General features: G+C 39.0%; 1 protein-coding gene across 3 annotated transcripts in view; it reads left to right on the forward strand.

Annotated features, from left to right (window-relative positions):
- The window catches only part of LOC149154221 (OVARIAN TUMOR DOMAIN-containing deubiquitinating enzyme 12-like), a 260,615-nt gene that overhangs the window by 58,705 nt on the left and 181,703 nt on the right, over window positions 1–20,207 (forward strand). For all 3 annotated transcript variants that reach the window (XM_089438168.1, XM_089438170.1, XM_089438167.1), the window contains one exon: window positions 13,991–14,064. In XM_089438168.1, coding sequence (XP_089294294.1) covers window positions 13,991–14,064 — 74 coding nt within the window. The remainder of the gene's footprint in view (window positions 1–13,990; window positions 14,065–20,207) is intronic.

The raw sequence follows: 20,207 nt of genomic DNA on the forward strand, positions 1-20,207 counted from the left end.
CTTGTTCAGTGCCCGATAGTCAATACAGAGTCTCCAAGTCCCATCCTTCTTTTGTACCAACACGATTGGGCTCCCACATAGCGATGAACTCAGACAGATGTGACCTTTTTGCATCGGCTGCTGAATCTGCCTCTTGATTTCATCGTTCTCCAGAACGGAGCGCCGATAGATTGGTCCATTGGGCAGCGACGTACCTGGGGTTAGATTGATGGAGTGCTTGACTTGACAATGCAGAGGAACCCCTACGAGGGAGGTGAAGATGTCCTCGTACTCCTCCACGACCTTGTCCATCTGTAGTTGTCGTGCGGAGGGGTCCCTTTTTGGAGGTCGTGGCCACCGTCCTCTTCTTTCCTTGAGGGCGTATTATCAGGAAAACAAATTTCCCGGTTTTGGAAATGAGCTTACTGCATCGTTTTGCAGTAACCAAAGAGATGGCAGTAGGCAGTGCTACCTCTGGTATCTTGTACAACTTATTTCCCAAAGTAATAATAACAGCACGGGGCCTTGATTCATACACAACATGTTGCCACAAGTATGGTTGTCCTAATAATACATCACAAACTTCAAGGGAGCAATGTCACACAATACCTCATTCGTGAAGGGCTTGATGTTGTATGGAAGGCGACACTGTTGGCTCACGCGAAGATCCCGTCCTTGGTGAAGCCACTGATGGTGTACGGTTGTGGATATGTTGTGGTCGGTAAGCCCAGCCGCTTCACGATCTCTGTTGAAATGAGGTTCTTTTGGATCTCGTTGTCGACAATGAACTGTAGTGGGGAGCCCTTTACCCACATTTGGGAGTGGAAGAGACGCTTCTCCTTTGGATCTTCAGGTTCCTCCTTCTGGATCTTCGAGGTGGCAACAGTGGCGTTGGGCTCCGCATTGATAATCTGCTTCCCTTTGTCATTCCTCTTGTCGGGTTCTGACTCAGAGTCGGAACATGCATCCGATTATGAAACCTTTAGCTCGGCCACCAGTGACTGCTTGGCCCGACACTCACTTGTGTTGTGAGTGGAGCTCTTATGGAGCTCACACCACTTTCCCGTGTCCTTTTTTGGCTTCGCGGCGCTGTTTTTTGCTTGTAGCTTTGGCGGGTTGTCTTGGGCCGCCCCGCCTTGGCTTTGTCCTTTGTTCTGTAGTTTGGGGGCACCTTTCCCTTACTTCGGATTCGCAGATCCAAAGTCTCGCTTCTTCTGTTTAAACTTTTGCTCGACCTTGACGGCATATCGGTATGCTGTGCTGAGCGAGGAGATGTTCAGGAATTCTATTTCTTCTTGGATGTACTTGTGCAGGCAACCGCGGTATTTGAGTACCAAATGCTGCTCCGTATCCTTGATACCCAACTTTGTGCGAAGGGTATGGAAAATATTGGTAAACTCCGGCACATCTTGGTCCCTTCACTGTCGCAGCGTGGTCCACTTTATGTATTGATCCTCATAGCTTCCGACAGGGTAGTATTGCTCCTTGATGGCATCCTGGAATGAATTCCAAGTGGGCGTGGCTGAAAATAGTGAGCCTGTACTTTCATTCTTCTGCTCGCAGTAGGTTTCCCACCAATCCTTGACGTGGGGGGCTGCTTTGAGAAGAGCGAAAATAATATTTTCCCGACTAGAAAAATTATGTACAGAAAAATAACCCTTTAGTAGATTTAACCATTTATCGAGGGCATCTGCGTCTATCTGACCCTTGAATATGGGGATTTCAGAATTAACTTGTACCTTAAACGGTGTGGCTTTTCTAGAGTAGCTGTTGGAAGCCGATGCGTTGCCCCTGGGTAGCTGCTGAAGGATCTGGGCAAAGCTATTCATCATCGTGTTCCTTTGTCGCTCGAGGGCTTCTTCGAGCAAGATTTTAATAGGATCTCCTGCCCCCTCGTTTTTCTTTTCATCCGCCATGGGAGGTCGTCGGGATTTGCGACGCTGGTCTTGCAAAGGTTCGACCAGTTTAAGCCCTAAATCCTCTTATCTTGACCTTGTTGGGGACATACAAAGAAAAACAGAGAAAAAAAACAGACCGCTTTGATACCACTGATCCGGATTTAAACAGGAACTCAACAAATTACAAAGATAACCATAAACACAGAGATGCAGCGGAAATAATACTTCATTTCATTAATGTGAAATACTGAAATATGCTTACAAACAGGAATGGAAAGAAACCAGCTAGGGCGATGGTAACTTATCTCTGAGAAGAGATGTGGCGGTTACATGCCTCTAAATTGTGTTACAATGAGGCTCAAAGGCCTATTTATTGTTGGGAAACAATGGAAAACCCTTAACATCCAAAAACTAACCCTAGAAGATGAAACGCCAAACTGTGGGCCCCGTTTGGGTAAATTGGTACATCAACTTCTTGGGGTTGTAAATTTGGCATACGATCTCCGTTTGACGTGTACAATAGCTCGTTAGAAAGATCTATTCGAGTACTACAACTTTGGGAAGAGCAACATCGGTCCATGGACCCATGTTGCTCTCAGATTTCCCAAAAAATGTCGTTTAGGGCCTCAAAACGACTTCGGAAGTTCAGGACCCGAAAAAATTGCTAAAAATAGTAAATTGTACTACAATTACGAAAACTGAAAAACTGAAAGAAGCAATGGTGGGGGTCCAAGTGGAATTGGTGGGTGGCCACCAATATCCACCTGGATCACACATATTCTTAAATCCCCAAGGAGCAGAGGACGAAGTTGGAACCCATGGCAGAGAAGGGTATCTTTATGGGTTACAACGAGACTTCGAAAGCCTATCAGATCTTCATTCCTTCTAAACGGAGAGTGGTGATTAGGAGGGATGTGAAGTTCGAGGAGGAGAGGGCCTATCGGAGATCACATAAGTATGATGAGAGAGAGTCACAAACTTCTCCTCAGCAGGGAGGACAGGTACAGGGAGAAGGACCTCAGGGTTTTGGATTGACTAGTACAGGAGGTACTTCAGTGTCAATGACATCTAGGGCACCAGTGGCGAGTTCACCGAGCACTTCTTTAGGGAGTCCACTGGTACAAAATTCACATGGCACTTCAGCTGACACAGGCACAGGCACAGGTACCAGTACAGGTTCTTCGAGGACAGGTGCTGGTACAGGTACACCAAGGTCAATTGGCAGACCTTTAGGTTCACCAGACTAGGGGGCAGAGGATGAGATTCCCTATGGGGAAGCTTCTTAAGGGAAGAGGATGCCCAAGTGGCTTCAAGACACCTTGAAGGAAGCGGAGTCAGTTGGTCCTCCAAAGAGGGTGAACAAGGAGAGTGTGCCACCTGAGCGGTTTTGTAGTTATGTAGCCAAGGCTACCAGCATTGTTGACTCTGAGCCTATTAGCTATGAGGAGGCTGTCAGCCAGGAGGTATGGAGAGAGGCTATGGTGGAGGAGTATGTCTCTATCATTAAGAACAATGTCTGGGAAGTGGTGCCTAGGCCTGAGAGCAAGTCAGTTGTGACTTTCAGGTGGCTCTACAAGATCAAGCATGTTGCGGATGGCAACATTGAGAATTTCAAGGCGAGGTTTGTGGCTAGAGGTTCTCATAGATAGAGGGAGTTGACTATGATGAGACCTTCGCTCCCGTAGCTCGGTACACTTCTATCCGGTCCCTTATTTCTATTGTTGCAAAAATGGGTTTGCAGATCCATCAGATGGATGTGAAGACCGCATTTCTGAACATAGTTATAGAGGAGGTGTATGTTGAGCAGCCACAGGACTTTGAGGTACTTGGGTGGGAGACCCATGTATGCCGGTTGAGGCGAGCACTCTACGGACTTAAGCAAGCTCCGAGAGCTTGGTATTCGAGGATTGATACTTGCAGCAGATGGGTTTCATGAAGAGTGATGCAAATCCGAACCTATACTACATTGTTGTAGGGGATGATCCGCTCATTCTTGTGTTGTATGTAGATGACTTGTTCATTATTGGGGCAGAGAGACTGATTAGTGGTTGCAAGGAGGATCTTGCTATGGAGTTCGAGATGAAGGACATTGGTCTTGCATTACTTTTTGGGGCTTAAGGTGTAGCAGGAGGAGGGACATATCTTTTTGGGGTAGGGGCAGTATGCTGTGATGTGTTGAGTAGATTTCACATGGCAGACTGTAGACCCATGTCTACACCTATGATCACCAACTGGAAGAAGCTTCATGCTTCAGATTCTAGTTTGGTGGATCCCACATTGTATAGGCAACTTATTGGGTCCTTGATGTATTTGGTCAACACTAGGCCATATATATGCAGTAAACACACTTAGCCAGTTCATGGTTGAGCCCAGGAAGGTGCACTGGGTAGTTGCAAAGCACATTCTTCGCTACGTGCAAGGGACTGTTGATTATGGTATGGACTATAGGCAGGGAGATGGAGTGAGGTTGGCAAGTTACACAGATTCAGATTGGGCAGGCTATGCTTCTGACAGGAAAAGCACTTCAGGGTGTTGCTTCGGATTGGGTTTGGCAGTTGTGTTGTGGTTCAGTCGAAAGCAAAAGTCAGTGGCTTTGAGCTCTTCTGAGGCTGAGTATATGGCTGCTGGTCAGGCTAGTTGTGAGGCCATTTGGCTTCACAAGTTGTTGTATGGCCTATTTGATCAGGAGTTAAGACCGACGATTATTCATTGTGATAATTAGAGTTGCATTAAACTCATGTAGAATCAGTGTTTCATGACAGGTCAAAATACATTGACATCAGATATCATTTCATCAGGGACTATGTTTAGAAGGGGGCAATGAAGCTAGAGTATATATCAACAGATGAGCAGGTGGCCGATGTTCTCACGAAGACCTTGCCAAGAGGCAAGCATGTCCATTTCAGGGACAAAATGGGTGTGGTGAGAACACTTTCCTCGGTAAGAGGGAGTGTTGATTTTTAATTTACCTTGGACAAGTGGTTTCCCATGGGTTAGTCTCTACTTAGGGAAAAATGTCCAAAATAATTCTTTTCTTAAGTGTGACTTTATAAGTGGTAAAGTCAATGTTAAATTATAAAGTGAAAAGTGACTTTAGACATAAAGTACAATGTGGGTATTTTATTTAATGGGTGAGTTAAAAAATAGAAAGTGAGAATTAAATGCACATTTATTCTCATCCCTTGATCTAAATGAATCTGAGCCATTAGATCTTAGGGTTGCCCAAAAGTCATTTAGGGAAACAAAAGGGGGAAAAGAAAAGAGAGACTGCATTCATTCTTCATGAACAGATTGGAGAAAGGAGGTTGAGAGCTGGAGAAAAGTTCTGAAGGAGAAATTTGTTGCAGCAAGCTGAAGGAGTGATTTCTAGGCAAAGATGGGCATGGAAATCAAGGCATAGAAGACAACAGAAGGTACAATACGAACAACATTGAATGCTGTGAGCTGCACGCTGTTTGAAAGAAGTTTTTGAAAAAAATAGTCCATACAGTGCAGTCTATACAGTCGTATTCGTACAATATATATTTTCAACTTCAGGTGGGCACATAAATCGAGGTAAAGTGGGAACGGTTTTCAAGGAGTTTTGGGCTGAAGAGATAAGTTGTATTTTGCTGTTTTGTTTTGTCTGCAAATGTATTTTTCCTGAACTTGAAAGATAAATAAATTTGAAGAGCTCTCTAGCAAGTTTTCCCAGGAGAAGATTGAAGGGGTTTTGCCTGGGTCTAAGTTGACCAAAAATCTGTGTATTTTTATGTGTGTTGCTAGTCTGGTTATGCCCATATTTATTTTCAACATGTGTTGACAGTCCCATGTGTTTTAATCTGAAAATTTCATTTCCAGAATTCTATATGTTGAATGTATGTTTATGGGAAAGGGTATTTAACTAAATGGGATTGATAAGGTGAAATTAAAATTGGGTTGGGAGTGTAGGAAACTTTTTTTTAGTCATCAAATTTCAACAGGTTCCTCCATTGTTTGCTCATGGTTCGCTCATGTCTACAATTGGAGATCTTTCCAGGCATGATTTCCCTCCCTGCAATCAAGGAGTTCTACAATTTCTTTTAGAAATGTTGTGTTTCCATGTTTGATTAGTTGCACAATAGTAGTCCAAACCAAGAAACTTTGAGTAGTTAATAATTATATGGCTAAGTGGATTGAAGCACATCTCATATGTGACAACAAAATGCTTCTGCAAACAATTGATTCTTGTCTGAGACAATCCCTATAAATTTTGACCATCTAATGCAATTCACAAGAATCTAAGAGGTAGGATTTTAAACAACATGATGGAAAATGGGACAAAATATTACACAGTTTCTAAGGGCTTAGATAGGTACATGAAGAATTTACAAGAGTGTGTGACAAGAAATATTACAAATCAAACACGTGCAAATGAGGGGTTGCAATGGTACTTGTTGTCGCAAAATCTGTCAGGCCTTGGGGAGTGGTACCCTACAAGGCAAGCACTAGACTAAGTGACAACGAAGTCCCCAAATCTCAAGTAAAATCACAATGATGAATTGGGTTACAAGCCGACCCACTAGCCAAGACATAAAACATGAGAAATATCCCACACATGTGAGCCATAGAGTTGAAATAGCGACCGTCATCCATCAAGGGAGCTCAATGTGGCATGCGTTGAGCCTTTTGAGTGCCAATCAAGGTGTAGAAGCCTCTAAAAATCATCTCTTGAGGGTTGGCCCTCAGGTCTTTGTCAATACTCCTTTGTGGGCCCCAAAATTCAACTTGGGGCACCAAAGGTGGTCTGATGAGTCTCCAAATGGTCTTTTTGTCAGTCTCTGCTACAATGTTGAGAGCTTCCAAGGTGGTGCTAGCCCTCCCATGTCTTAAGGGTTGAGACCATCCTTCTTTGGGCCTTGGATCAGCTGTCATCGCTCACAAAGTGCGACGACCGACTAGGGGCATGTTGGGTCCATGTGCATCATCCCAAAAGGTCATCAAATGTATGGCAAGGAGCCAAAATGGTGTGTGTGATGCTTTGCTGCTGCTTGGAGTCCCATGGCTCTCAACGCTTCACCTGTGGGTGTCAATATGCTTCTCTGGAGGCCTGGGTACCTGTGGGTGAGGTGCCCAGGTCATGGCTATGGAACCACCTGACAATCACAACATAAAGTCTAGTGCAAACAACCAGTCATCAGGTACAATAATAATTTTTGCATCTAAGTGAACCAAACTTGAATGTAAAGGACTATTTGACACTTCAAATAAGGCTTCCCTTCCAAAATTGAGGCTTTGAACTCGCAATGGTGTTTCCTCCCTAGGTAGGAGTGGCTAAAGGACAACCCTATTAGGTGTTTCCAACCTCCAAGGGGAAGTAACATTTCCTCAGTCCACCCTTCAATCAATGGGTGTTATGTGAACAATGATGGCAATGAAGGGGAGAAGACTTCATGGCCAAGTGCCATGGTCAAAGGGACCAACATGATGGAGATCCACATCTTGAGTGTATAGATGTGAGGAGGGAGAAATTGTGGATGCGTGATTTACCAACCCGGCCTTTGTTATTCCACCCCTTTTGTGCACCTTTTACTTTTTCTTGATTTTTCTTTCTATTACTGCTTGTAGCTTAAAGGGTTAGAACTTGCTTTGTATGATATATAATAGTTGTATTACCCCTTAATGATGAGGCAACTCATTGCCTATTGCGGTTGGGACATGCAAGGGTTCCTTTCATGATGTATAGGATCAATATGGTGCTCAAGAATCAAGTGGTGGCCATAACAGTGAGGTAGAGCTCTTGATAAGCTTTTGCCCACATGTTAATGTGTATGTCCCGACCATGTTTTGCATTTGGGTATTCTTTCTTTTCTTTTCGCTGTATCAACCTCCCAGGGCAAAGTTTCAGGCCCTACCTATGTATGTGGATGTATGGGTGCCAATCCCAGAGAACCAATTTGAACCAAAAGAATGGAGGTGGAATAAGGGCTTGTAATGTAAGATGGAAAGTGGTGAGTATGGAATAGGGATAAATGGAACATGCTATCTTAATCAAGGGTTTTCGAGTAGTGCCCCTCCTATACCAATTGGGAAATTAGGGGAGGTTCCACTGGAATAAGGTCGAAGATTAACCCCCCATTTAGGGTGAGGGAACAAGACCATGATCATAACCCCTCCTTCCAGGTCACTCCATAATCCATATCAAAAGCCCAAATACAAACAGAACCCAAGAAGGGTCTTTTACATTATGACATGGACAAGGATACTTGACATAAACCCTAGAAGCCTTCAATGGAGGCTTTGACCTAAAAACAATTGACCCAAGCATGAAACCCAATAATAAGTCAATTTATTTAATAATAAAATTCCTTTTTCTTTTATTTTGACAAATACATTACATCATGACACAAATATAATTATGAAGACCGACACTAGTGACATTGTTCAACACTCCCTCTTAACTGGGGAGGTATTCATAATTACATATATATAGAGGTACATGGAAGATCTCAAAATGATATGCTCTATGAAGAGTCATAGCACACTCAGTGTTGCAGACTAGATACCTGACCAGGGTATTCTATCCGGGTGGGACTAAGGGGACTCAAGCTTTAGCCACTCTAGGTACCATCAGGCTTTTAAGCTCTATCACCAACCCAGGGATCTAGGTGGGTATCCAAGGTCGGAGCTCCATGATCAACACCTTCGGGATCTAGACATCAACACATAGGCCGACCAGATGTCCTCCCAAGCATCTTGCCATAAGATGCTTCATCTCTCCCTATCAACTAAATCAGATATATCCATTTGTCCAAGCATGCTTCCAGAGTGTTCAACCTTTTTATGGAGAGATTTACCTGTACAAACACAAACCCCAATCGACAATAAAATTTCAAATGTAAGTAAACACAAACCTTCAAGGTCCTCAATAATTCGGATGCTACTTTCATCATCAAGTTATAATTTATCGGAAGCTTTCTTCTTCTTTCATTTATTTAGTAGCACCATATACATCCTTAAATCTTCTCAAGTCTTTTGTTTGCAACTTTATGAAACATAAACATTCATCTATAGTACGTTTTCTTACTTCAAGGTATTCGCTGTCATAATATGCCCTCCCTCTCAACTAGGGAGATATACCCTTTCTTCTATCCAGTCTCCCTATTAACTTAGGGAGATCAACCAGTTTCTTCCTCTATACCATCAGAGAACCTTTCACGACTTCATTCCTTCTTACGACATCAAGGTCATCTTGATCATCATCGTTCATATAAGTTCCTTCATCATGCTTATTATCATCATACGAGCATCTTCATCATCTTGAAGATTATGTACCTGCAAAACTTTAATAGCAAGTACAACCAAATACAAACATACAAAAGTATGAAGTTAGCTATATCAAAATCATGTTATTATAATGGAAGCATTTAGACTTTAGACATCAAACACTTAAACCTAGTTAGGTTCATAATCAACAAGAGACACATCTTTTTACATACTAGACTTCAACCTTTTGCTAGAGTTTTGTCATAAACCCTAGACTCCATCTTTGAGACACAAAGCCTTAGATATCAACAATTCAATCAAATAACAATCCTACTATACATCTAAGGTTTCAACAATATACTTTTAAAATTACATGTCAGACTCTACCTAGATTTTATCATCAAAACTAAATGAAAACAATATCATCATATCCTAGAATATCAATCTCTACTAGGGCTTTGTTACAAACCCTAGAATTCACAAACTAAAACATGAGTATCAACAATTAGGTTAGCATACTTGCATATACATATCTAGGATTTCATGCACTAGCATTTCTCATCAATACAAATATCAATACATCAAAGTTAGATATACAACAATATTCTCCAGGCTAGGGTTTCGATCGGATGGATATATTCCTAGGGTTTCATTCTTAGGATCTTACTGTAAATATTACAGGGGTTTTGGTCATAAACCCTAATTCACCAAACCCTAAAGATCTAGGGTTTCAATACATAACTCAGACATTAACAACAAACCTTAAAGAACTAGGATTTCTATCATAAAAATACCAAAAATCTAAACATCAAAAGAATAGGATTTCTAGACTTCATCAACAACCTTAAGTAGACTAGAGTTTCATAATTAATATTGACATACCCTTAGCAACAAGAGGCTAGGGTTTTATAGTGAACCCTAAAGGTTAGGGTTTCACAAGAATGATCAAAATGATATAATGACGATGGTAGATTTAACCTAATGATTAATCACCCTAACAAGAATCTTTAAGATTCAAAACCCTAGACATAGCGATATTAGTAATGTAAAGCAAATTTGAAAACATAATGAACATACATTTTCTATGAAGAGAACTTTGTAACACAACTTGTAGTTTAAGACATACCTCGAATTTTCCTTTAACAAACCTTGTAGGACATCAATTCTTGAAGGGCTTCCTTTGCAACAAAACTTCTTCCATGCTTAAAGTTTATCCTTTCAAGCCTCATCCATAATTTTTGAGCATTTAGCAAGCTTTCCTAAACCAAGGAAAATATAAAGAAAAAGGTTATTAGCATACAATACAAACAAATCTTGATGTGAGGAGGAAGCCAAACATGAAACAAAGAACAAAATACTTATGTTTTTGGTAAAACTTGTGGAGGCTCCCTCTTAATCCAATTTTGAGGTATACCTACGACTTTATCAAAATAATTCAAAAATGTTCTAACAAGACATGTTAGACCTACAAACTCTAGAAATTAAAACATAAAGGAAAACAATACAACACTGAGAAGGATATGTAAGAGAGGATTTAGTAGTATAAGTCCTTGACTTATGATTCCTCAATCTTGTTCTACTTAGGTGGAGCTTCATCAGTCATATTTGCTTGTTCCCTATCTCTCTTCTTATTCCTTGGATTCTCATTACATTGATTCTTGTAATGACCCATCTTATGACAATTGTAACATTCAATTTTGGATAGGTCAACTTTCTTCTCTGGTCCTTTGAACTTTTTGAAGGTTCTCTTTTTCTTGTGATGAGCAGAATAGACATTAGAGGTATTTTCTTCTTCATCTTCCTTCTTATTGTTTACTAATAATAGTCAAGCTTCTTCTTGATTGCATGCATTCGACATTTGTTCAAATGTTGGACTATCCTTCCAACTGTTAATTCTTGATGCAAAAGCACTTCAAGATTTTGTTAGTTGTGGAAGGGTAGTAATTACAAGCTCTTTTTTTAGTACAACTTCATCTATTGCTTGGAGTTCATCTCCGATTCTAGATGTCCTTATAAAGTAGGATGATACAATTTCTTCTTTCATCATCTTAATAGTTCTTAATTCATTCTTGAGGCTTGCTATTTGACCAATGTTCTTGATGGTGAATAATTTGGAGAGAGCCTCATACATTTCTTGAGTGGAATCTATGTTGGATATGTATGGAATTAGGTTGTCCTTTACTCCATCCACTATTAGGTTCATGGCCAAGATTTCAGTTTCTCTGAACTTCTCTTTCTTTGCTTCATCAGTAGGCTTCTTGACTTTTCCTTGAACAAGATTCAAAACTTTGTGCTTTTCGAGGATAAGATCTATCCTCTTTTTCCATGCCCTGTAGTTGGAGGCTCCTTCTAGTTTGTTTTCTCCCTTCATTGAAGTTGACATAGTTCCTATAGATAGTAGGATTCTCTTCTTATATAATCTTTTTCCTTAATGACCTTTATTTGATCCCCTTTTTTCAATACATTTTCAATATGCCTTCTTCCTCCTCCTTCACATTAGCTCTGATACCATGTTAGAAAACAAAAAGGCAGAAAGATTTCTTATGTTGATAATTGCTTGTGATATCTTTGGGTTCTTATTAACTTTCTTATATTCTTCATTTATTTTTGTTTCATCAAGCAATTATCAAAATCAAAACACAAAGATCGAAGACACCAGATGTATGCACTTTGTCAGGGCTAAAACCCCTATATAGGGAAAAACCCAGTCAAACTCTTCCACTATCAAATTCAAGTTGAGATAGACCAAGGCCCTAGACCCAAAGACCTTCCTCCTCTACCAAGTCAGCCTTTCAATATAATTCAACAACCCTCAATAATCTCTTCTTGTCCAACAGCTATAACCCAGCAATAATGTAGAATTTCAGCCCCCAGCAACTTAGAATTTTGACCTAGCTTCAACACTGCAATTTCGGCCCCTCAATTTTGGCTATTTTTGTGGTTGGCTTAGTGACTTAGTCAATTGTATGATGGATTACTTGTATTTTAGGGCTTCTTAAATCCAAATTAAACGGAAGTGAACTACCTAGGCTTCTATAAATAAGAGGTTGATTCATTTTTTTTTTGATTCATGGTCACACATGGAGATAATTGGCTCTAGTATGTTAGTTGTTCTTTGTTGTGTGCTATGGAGCACATGGTATCGAATTTCTGTTGGAGGGTTTTTCATGGATGGTTCACTCTCTTGGATGATTATTGGTGATTCTTTGATGATATGTGCCATTTTAATGTAAGTTATCTTCTTCCATATTGTTCTTGTTGATGAATTAGGGTTTAATGAAATTATCACCAAGAGTTTGTTGATGTTTATGGCACGAAAATCTCCTTGTGCAAGTTTCTCCTGAGGTGACCTAGGTTTATCTCCTTCCCTTTCAATCTCCAAAGAAGATAGGACTCTAGGTTTAAATATTTGAGGAACACAGGTTTTCTTCAATTTCTTTGAATCTACAACTATCTCTTTTCATCCATAGAGTTTTACTCCTAGATTCCATTAGCCCTTGATTGAGAAAGACACTTGTCTCATCTCTCGTGCCAATATTTTAAAACCCTAAATATTTTCCTTTTATTTGTTTGACAACAAAATTGTTTATTCTTAGCATTCTTTGCCTCATATATTATTTTCCTGGGGTTAGGACTTGTATGTATTTCTTTGGAAAAGTAAAAACATCATTTTACTTGCTTTTTTAGCCACAAACTAGGGTTGATGTCTGGGGTTCATTTTGCTGTTATATGTGTTTTCTATCATAGAAAATTACCATGATTTATTCTCTTGTTTACTCATTATTTAGCCCTAATTTTACACTTCTTTATCATAGATTCTGGAGCTTATTTTTATTGCTGTTATAGAATATTTCCATTCTGTAAATTGCTAATTAAAACCCTAGTTTATAACAACGAAGTATATTTTCTTGATTGCATGTGTTTGGGAGCCTATTTGAGGCTCTACTGGTCCAACTAAGACTTCTAGATTGAGCCATAGGAACCTTTGAATTCACTCTCTTTGAATTACACTATAAATCACATGAAATCCTAATTGTTGCACACTTGTTTTTGGGTGAATCTTTTGTAGAACTGTTAGGGGACATTTAGCCTAAGTCTAATTGGGTTACTTGATCCTTAAAATCTACTAAGTATCCCTTGTGGGGATTGTATCCAACCGCAGAAACGAGGGGAGTAGTTGTTGAGGTGATAGTGGTAACTCTCCCATTGTTGTGCTCAATCTAGGTTCCTTAGTGAGCTTTGCACTAAGGTGCTATATTTTGCAGTAACAATGTCATAGGCCAACACACACCAAGTACTCTTCTCTGTGTAACTCTGCAAGCAATGTGCCTCACATCTACCAAGAATAGGGAGACAGATGCCAACATACGCGAGGCACAAATCTTGTGGTGTCAATATGCCAATCACATGCTGACCATGATCCTCTATGTGGTGAACATGCACCAAGAAATGCCAAGTGCTGAACTTATTTAAATGCAATTAGCTCATTGATGATTAATCAGTAGTCAACTCTATTTTATAAAAGGAGCAGTTAAAAATAGAAAATCCCTAAAAATAGGAAATGCCAAACTGATGTTTAATAGAGAACATGTTAAGAGCAACAGAAAATAATATTTATGATCATAAAGTTGGTTATTTGGTTTTACGGTTTTACCCCAGTTATCCTTATCAAGATAACTACTATGATGGCATTATATTTCCATTTTGCATTTCCTTGAGGCTAATTGTCGATTTATTGTATATTTACTACTTTAAATAACCTTGTAAGCATGGATCCTTGAAATTTTCGAGATGTTTTATTTTACTTGTAATGTTTGTTAAATCAATGAAAGTTTGTGATATTTTCCTGGGCATAACTTTGGACTGAGTGAGTTAATGGTGATTGGCAGCATATTCCTAGGATTAATGGAGACATTCCTACCATGGATGAAGCAACCACAGACCATCAAAGGCTGTTGGACAGGTATAAATAAGTTTACAATAAGCTTTGGTCTTTAATGACTGAATTCTTGCAGCTAACTTGTCCTCAGCTAAACAATATCAATGGTGTCTATTTTTATCTGTTTTTGGAAAAGTTAGCATAAGAACAGCGCAATATTATTTTGTTGATGATAATTAGCTTCGATCGCATATGTGTGAAAGGAATATGTCTTTTGGTATTAGTTCTAGGGGCATTACCTTAATTGATGCAAAAACTAGTTTGTTGCCTTATGTGGAGTTTTTTTTTATTAACAAATCATGGTAATTGGCTGAGAAATAGGGCGTTCTTCTCAGCAATCCACCAGGATGCATCCCCATTAATTCTTCTCTTATGTGGTGGGCTTCACCGGGATGCATCCCCATTAATTCTTCTCTTATGTGGTGGGCTTCACCGGGATGCATCCTTCATGCTCTTCATACTCCTCGAGTGTGGGATCACCCTCAGGGACGTTCCTTGCTGTTCCTGGTATTCAGGGGATGGCAAGTGACATGCCCTACTGAACTAGGATGTCCCTGGTACTTGTGTCTTGATGTCCCCAAGCATTTGGACTTCAGGAGTACCCCAATAACATAGGGCGATCCCTCGAAAAGCAACCTGCAGGCTTGACAAAACCGAAAAAAGGTAATTAAACTAAAATAAAAAATTCCATTTTACTCTTCTACTAAATGAAAGAAAAGGTGGTGGCTTCTCCCAAACCCTGTTTCTCCCCTACTAAGTCACCCTAATCCTCATTTTATTCATCTTTCACTAACAGCTCAGTAGTGGCAGCATATGAAGGAGGTTGAAGACTGATTTTTGTGTACAACAAGCTTTCAGAGGCAAATAGGGGTGGACAACAGCAATGTTTTACCATATTCCACATGCAACCAAGGCTCAATAAGCATTCTTTTGGTGGACAATTGGAGCTACAACGTTTTTTTCTCGTTTGATTGGGTGCTTGAAATTGTTCTAGTGTAGTATTCATAATAGTTTTCAAGTTTGTGATTGATTATGCATACTAAAAAAACTCTACTATTTTTCATATTTTGGAATTTTTATATTTTTCATATAATTAATAATTGGGACATGTTCCCCTATGTTGGGGACCTAGACAGTGTCACTATGATGGTCCCTCAAATTTGGAGGGTCTCTGCACATGTCCCTAAGTCATGTTCTAATGTCCCATGTCCCTTAGTTTTCTCTTTTAGATTCCCATCATTCATGTATTAATGCATAATGTTAGACTGTGAGTCCTTAGACAATCACAAAATCCGAGACCACATAGATATGAGTTGTCATGATCTACTTCTCGCCCAAATTGTACAGGCAAGATGCAACAATGCCCAGGGCGAGTGTTGCCATTCTGATCCCCGCCCTCTCCATTCTAGCTCTCTCCCTACAACAAGCTATGGGTGGTAGTCCCTATGAAATGTGAAGATGAGAGACTTGTTGGCAAGCAACAAGTTTGGGAGACACAACTGAATGGCCTAGAAACTTGTTTGAATTAGCAAGTTAAATGATTTGATTTGATTATTGTGGAAGACCAATGCCTTGAATGGAGTCAATTACTTGCTTAAGACAAATTATTTACCAAGTTACCGGATGAATTGTTGCTTAAGGATGCTTCACTATCCTAAATGAAATGCAAATCCTATAATCTAGGTGAGATGCAGAGTCTTGGTTTATTTTAAGTTATATGCCTACTCTAGGTATATCCTTCCTCTTAACTGTTTTGAAGCTAGTCTCTAGAGTAGGTTGTGAGAGAGAAGCCAAGGGGAAGCAAGCTAAGGCTTGATTAATGATACCTCCCCTTAGGTTCTAACCACCCGATGCCTCTGGTGCTGCAGATTCTGTGGCTCTGACGATTGCAAGGTCACCGTGTTAACCACTAAAGAGGTGCTAAACTCTTCAAGCTAGATGAGAAAGGTGGGCTTATATCTCTATCGACCAAGCTTATGCTTGGTGGTAAATTAATTAATGCAAGAAGTTAATCCTAAGATGCAAGTGCAAGATTTGAGTGCTCTTAAGGTGAGATTATTAAATTTTTTTAAGTGCTTGATTATAATTATTTTCAATTATGAACAATAAGGTATTTAAACAATAAATGAATGACAATCTCAACCACAAGAGGAAGTGCTCAAACTAAACGGTGCCAAAAAATGTTGCCAGGACTACCAATAGCTAATAGCCCAAGAGATAAACAAGACAAGATCAATTCTTCTTAAGACAATTAGCAATCTTCAAGATTATAACCAACAAATCACTAATATGCCAAATAGATACACAAGATAGAAATTTAGATTTCTTATGGATGCAATTAGATCACTAATCACAACTTTGATTAGACTTGATTATGTGCTTCAAAAGTGAAATTAGACTACAAGTTCACAAGAATTATCAATAATGAGTAATGTATCTAATGACAATAGCAATGAGAAACAAGATCTTTAACTTAAAGCAATTAATTAATCTCATTAACAATTACCAATCCAATTAGAGCACTTAAGTGGAAAAGGCTAAAAGACAACAAGATGCCAACAACTCTTTTGACCAAATTTTAAGTCCAAGTCACTTCAACCACTATGATTATGAATATAAAAGTTCCTTAGCCAATTTTAGAGACTTATGAGTGATTTATCACCACTGCAACCTTGTTTTCAGAGGTCTGCAATTTTATATCAGTAGTCAAGAAATGATGCAAGATGTCAAGGATAAGCTAGAAAATCAACACATTAAGCTATCCAATGATTTCCGGTTGATTATAAGACTGCTTAGAAGCTATAGATTAGACTTTTAATGTTCAGATCAGACCTCAAAATAACATATATCAGACTTGAAATAACTCAGAAAATTAATGATTCAGTCCTTTATAAACCAATAAGGCGCCAAATTATTAATGCCAAATAAGCTCCAACAATTAGCTAATCAAGTTGAGTGATTATTAGATGAGCTTTGGTCAATATTAATGGATTTATTAGAGTTATATGACTGCATAAAATGGCTGTAGCAAAACAGAGAGGATAATGATAGGAAGAGAGGGAAACCAAGAGGCCCAAAGGCCTAGTTGAAGGCTAGTTTGATTTCTGATGAGCTTGGCTACCTGCAACCACCAAATTAGCTCTAAAATTGTTGCAAAAACAAAATTTTAGCCCACTTAAACAATATCAAATTAAGAGATGACTGAATACAAGGCTAGGGCAAGGCTTCAAGGCTAGGAAAACCCCAAGACTGGGGTTAGAAGAGGCACAATACAAAGCTAAAGGCCAAATAATGGCAAAGAGAGGACAAATGAGGCCGGAAAAGGGATGCATGAGCAGAGATGAGCCCACAAGAGCTAACGTCAAACCCTTAGAGGCTGAGCAGGGATAGGAAGAAGTCCTAGAGGGCCTACAACTAAGGGAAAATCTCCTTGGGGGCTGCGGCTAAGGCCAAATGGAGGGTTGAGAGGGAGAAAGGCCTCTTCGAGGCCACGACAAGGAGGAAGGAGGAAGGTTGAGGTCGTTTTGAGGCTGGACGACAGGCCTAGAGGGGGGTCGAGGGGGAAAAGAAGCCCTAGAAGGGCTGACGGCTAGGGTAAAGGGAAACCGATGGCCATGACTAGTGCTCAAGGGCTTGCGGCCTAGGGAAAAGGGAGGGCGGAGGGCCCTAGGAGGCTCTTAGGTCCCTCACGGTTAGGCCAGAGAAGGAAAGTGACTAGACCTTAGGGCTTAAATTTTTTTTTGCAACCTGCAAACAAAAAATGCTCCACAAATCCACTGCAAAAAAGCTGGACGACTTCCTTCTCAAGTTGGATAGTGAACTTGGAGGCTAGATCTTGCCTTCCCAGGCCTAGATCTGCCTCAAAAAACCCAACAAAATCTTTTGAGCAATTTTGAAATCTATCTGCACAAATGAATAAAAGAATGCCCAAATCCATATATATATATATATATATATATATATATATATATATGTAGATATAATGTAAAACCCCCCAAAAATAATATAGAACCCTAAGAAATAATTTACAAATATATAAAGTTAAATTTTTTTGCAGAAATAATTTTGGATAAATAACAATCGATGAATAAATTTCGAAAATCAAATATTGGCCAAAACCCTCCTGCAAAATCAAGTACCATAAAGAAATCTTAGAGCCCAAACATAGTCATTTTTTCCCCACAGTCTGTGAACTTGGATCCCAATGTTTAGCGTACCTGTAAATCTCTATATTATTTTCAAAGAAAATTGTTAGATTGTATGGTGAATCAGATCACCTAAGATAGCATGTAACAATAGAATGTTCTTATCACCGACAAATGAAATAACAATTATTTAGTGATATTCAACACAATATAGGATCACACATAGCTAACACAAACCACAGATCAACGAAAGAAAAACACCATGAACTGAACCCCGAAGTCTTTTTATTATGATACAAAATGTTCCGAGCAGTGCAACAACTCAATACCAGCGTTCAAGAATTACATCATGCAAAGATATCCAATAGAAGCAAAGTGACTTCTTTATATAGAGAAACCCCTTCAAGTGGAAAAATAATGGTTAGTTAGCTTGATCCTCGTCAAAATAATCTTGACCGCTGAAAATAGCTCGATCATCTTGTAATCTCCACCATCGAATCTTTAATTTTGAGGAAAAATTCGAAATTTTCTTAAAACCCATTTTTAATTAATCCAAAAATTAATATTTTGGATAAATTTCCTCAAAAATTTGACTTTGACTTGACCACCAAGGTCCAAGGGCCCAAATTTTCTTAAAATATCCATTTTTTCCTTGGTGGAGGACCTCCAAAATTGACTTCTCTTTGACCCACGAATTTTTGATTATTTTCCATTTGGAGAGAAATTAATTTCTTTATAATTATTTTTGACTTTAAATTAATTAATTTTTTGGCTTAGGATTTTAATTTAATTATCTAGAAAAATTGATTGATTGACACTAGAGGGGATTAATAAATTTTTCCACCTTCAAATATTCTAGCCATGGTGTCTAAATATGAGGGACCATGCACTAAAATATTTTTTACATCAAATTATTACAATATCAACCCTTGAAAGGGGAAAACACATTTAGACTCATACCCTCAACAATTTACCCAATTTTGCGACACAATATGATCTAGTATAGACCAATTATGTTTGTAATAAAATAATTTAGCCAAATGTGCTTAAATTATTCCCAAACACACTTTTACAAAGATTCGATATAACACTAGGACTCACTTAAGACTTTGTCAAAGAATTCCACCCTAGCTTTGGGGTTTAAGCTGGAAAAAAAACTCAACTGATTATTTGTGTTTAGAAACACATAATTCGGTGAGGTTAAAAAACTTCTTAAGATGAAATTCTTTGCCAAAATCAGAGGCTTACCTAGGTGTCGTTACATAAATAAACGGTCATACTAACATCATTTACAATAAAATTTGCAAAAATTGGGTTTGCAATGATATAATAACGTTGGCTGATGACTTTGAACTTTGAAAAATTTTCTTCACTTTTTTGTATCCTTCTTCCTTGAATTGTTGACAAAGTGTGGTCAACACTGTTGATGAGTTGTAAGTGAGATCTAGATCTAGAATGGTCCAATTGATGTAGTATGAATTCATATCTTGAGATCAATACAATAGTTAAGAGAATGACCTAAGGCCTTTTTTGCCATCTACTTGTCTTGTCTCACTTCCTCCAATTCTTAGCATGATATCAAACCCATGGTATGCCTCTTTCCTTCTTGAATTCAATTATATGGATTGATCTATGCGAATTGCAACATGTCAGGGAAAGAAAAGAGCAATCTCTTTAGTGCTATAGATATGCCTATCGATCTCTTTAATAAAGGTCAGCTCTGCAAATTAATTTTGATGAAGTTGCTGGCACTTGTAAAGGTAATCTAAAAATTTTCTGACTATTTGCTAGTATAAAGTAAATTTGTTGTGATTGTTCAGATATGCTATAAGCTATCAAACATTTAATGCTTGGAAAAGTTTGAACAATATTGAATATAACTTTGTCAATGAAAGATTCATGAGTTGAGGTTTGTTCATTGGGTGCATCAATCTGCACCTTGAAGGACGTAGATAGGAGGGTACTCCACTTGAAGGACGCAAATTAGACAGATCGTCGTTTGTAGTTTTTCTCTGCCAATTT

The sequence above is a fragment of the Pinus tabuliformis genome, chromosome 9 (assembly GCF_031772625.1).
Source record: "Pinus tabuliformis cultivar Carrire ecotype Pingquan chromosome 9, CPIR1, whole genome shotgun sequence".
Lineage (NCBI taxonomy): Eukaryota > Viridiplantae > Streptophyta > Pinopsida > Pinales > Pinaceae > Pinus > Pinus tabuliformis.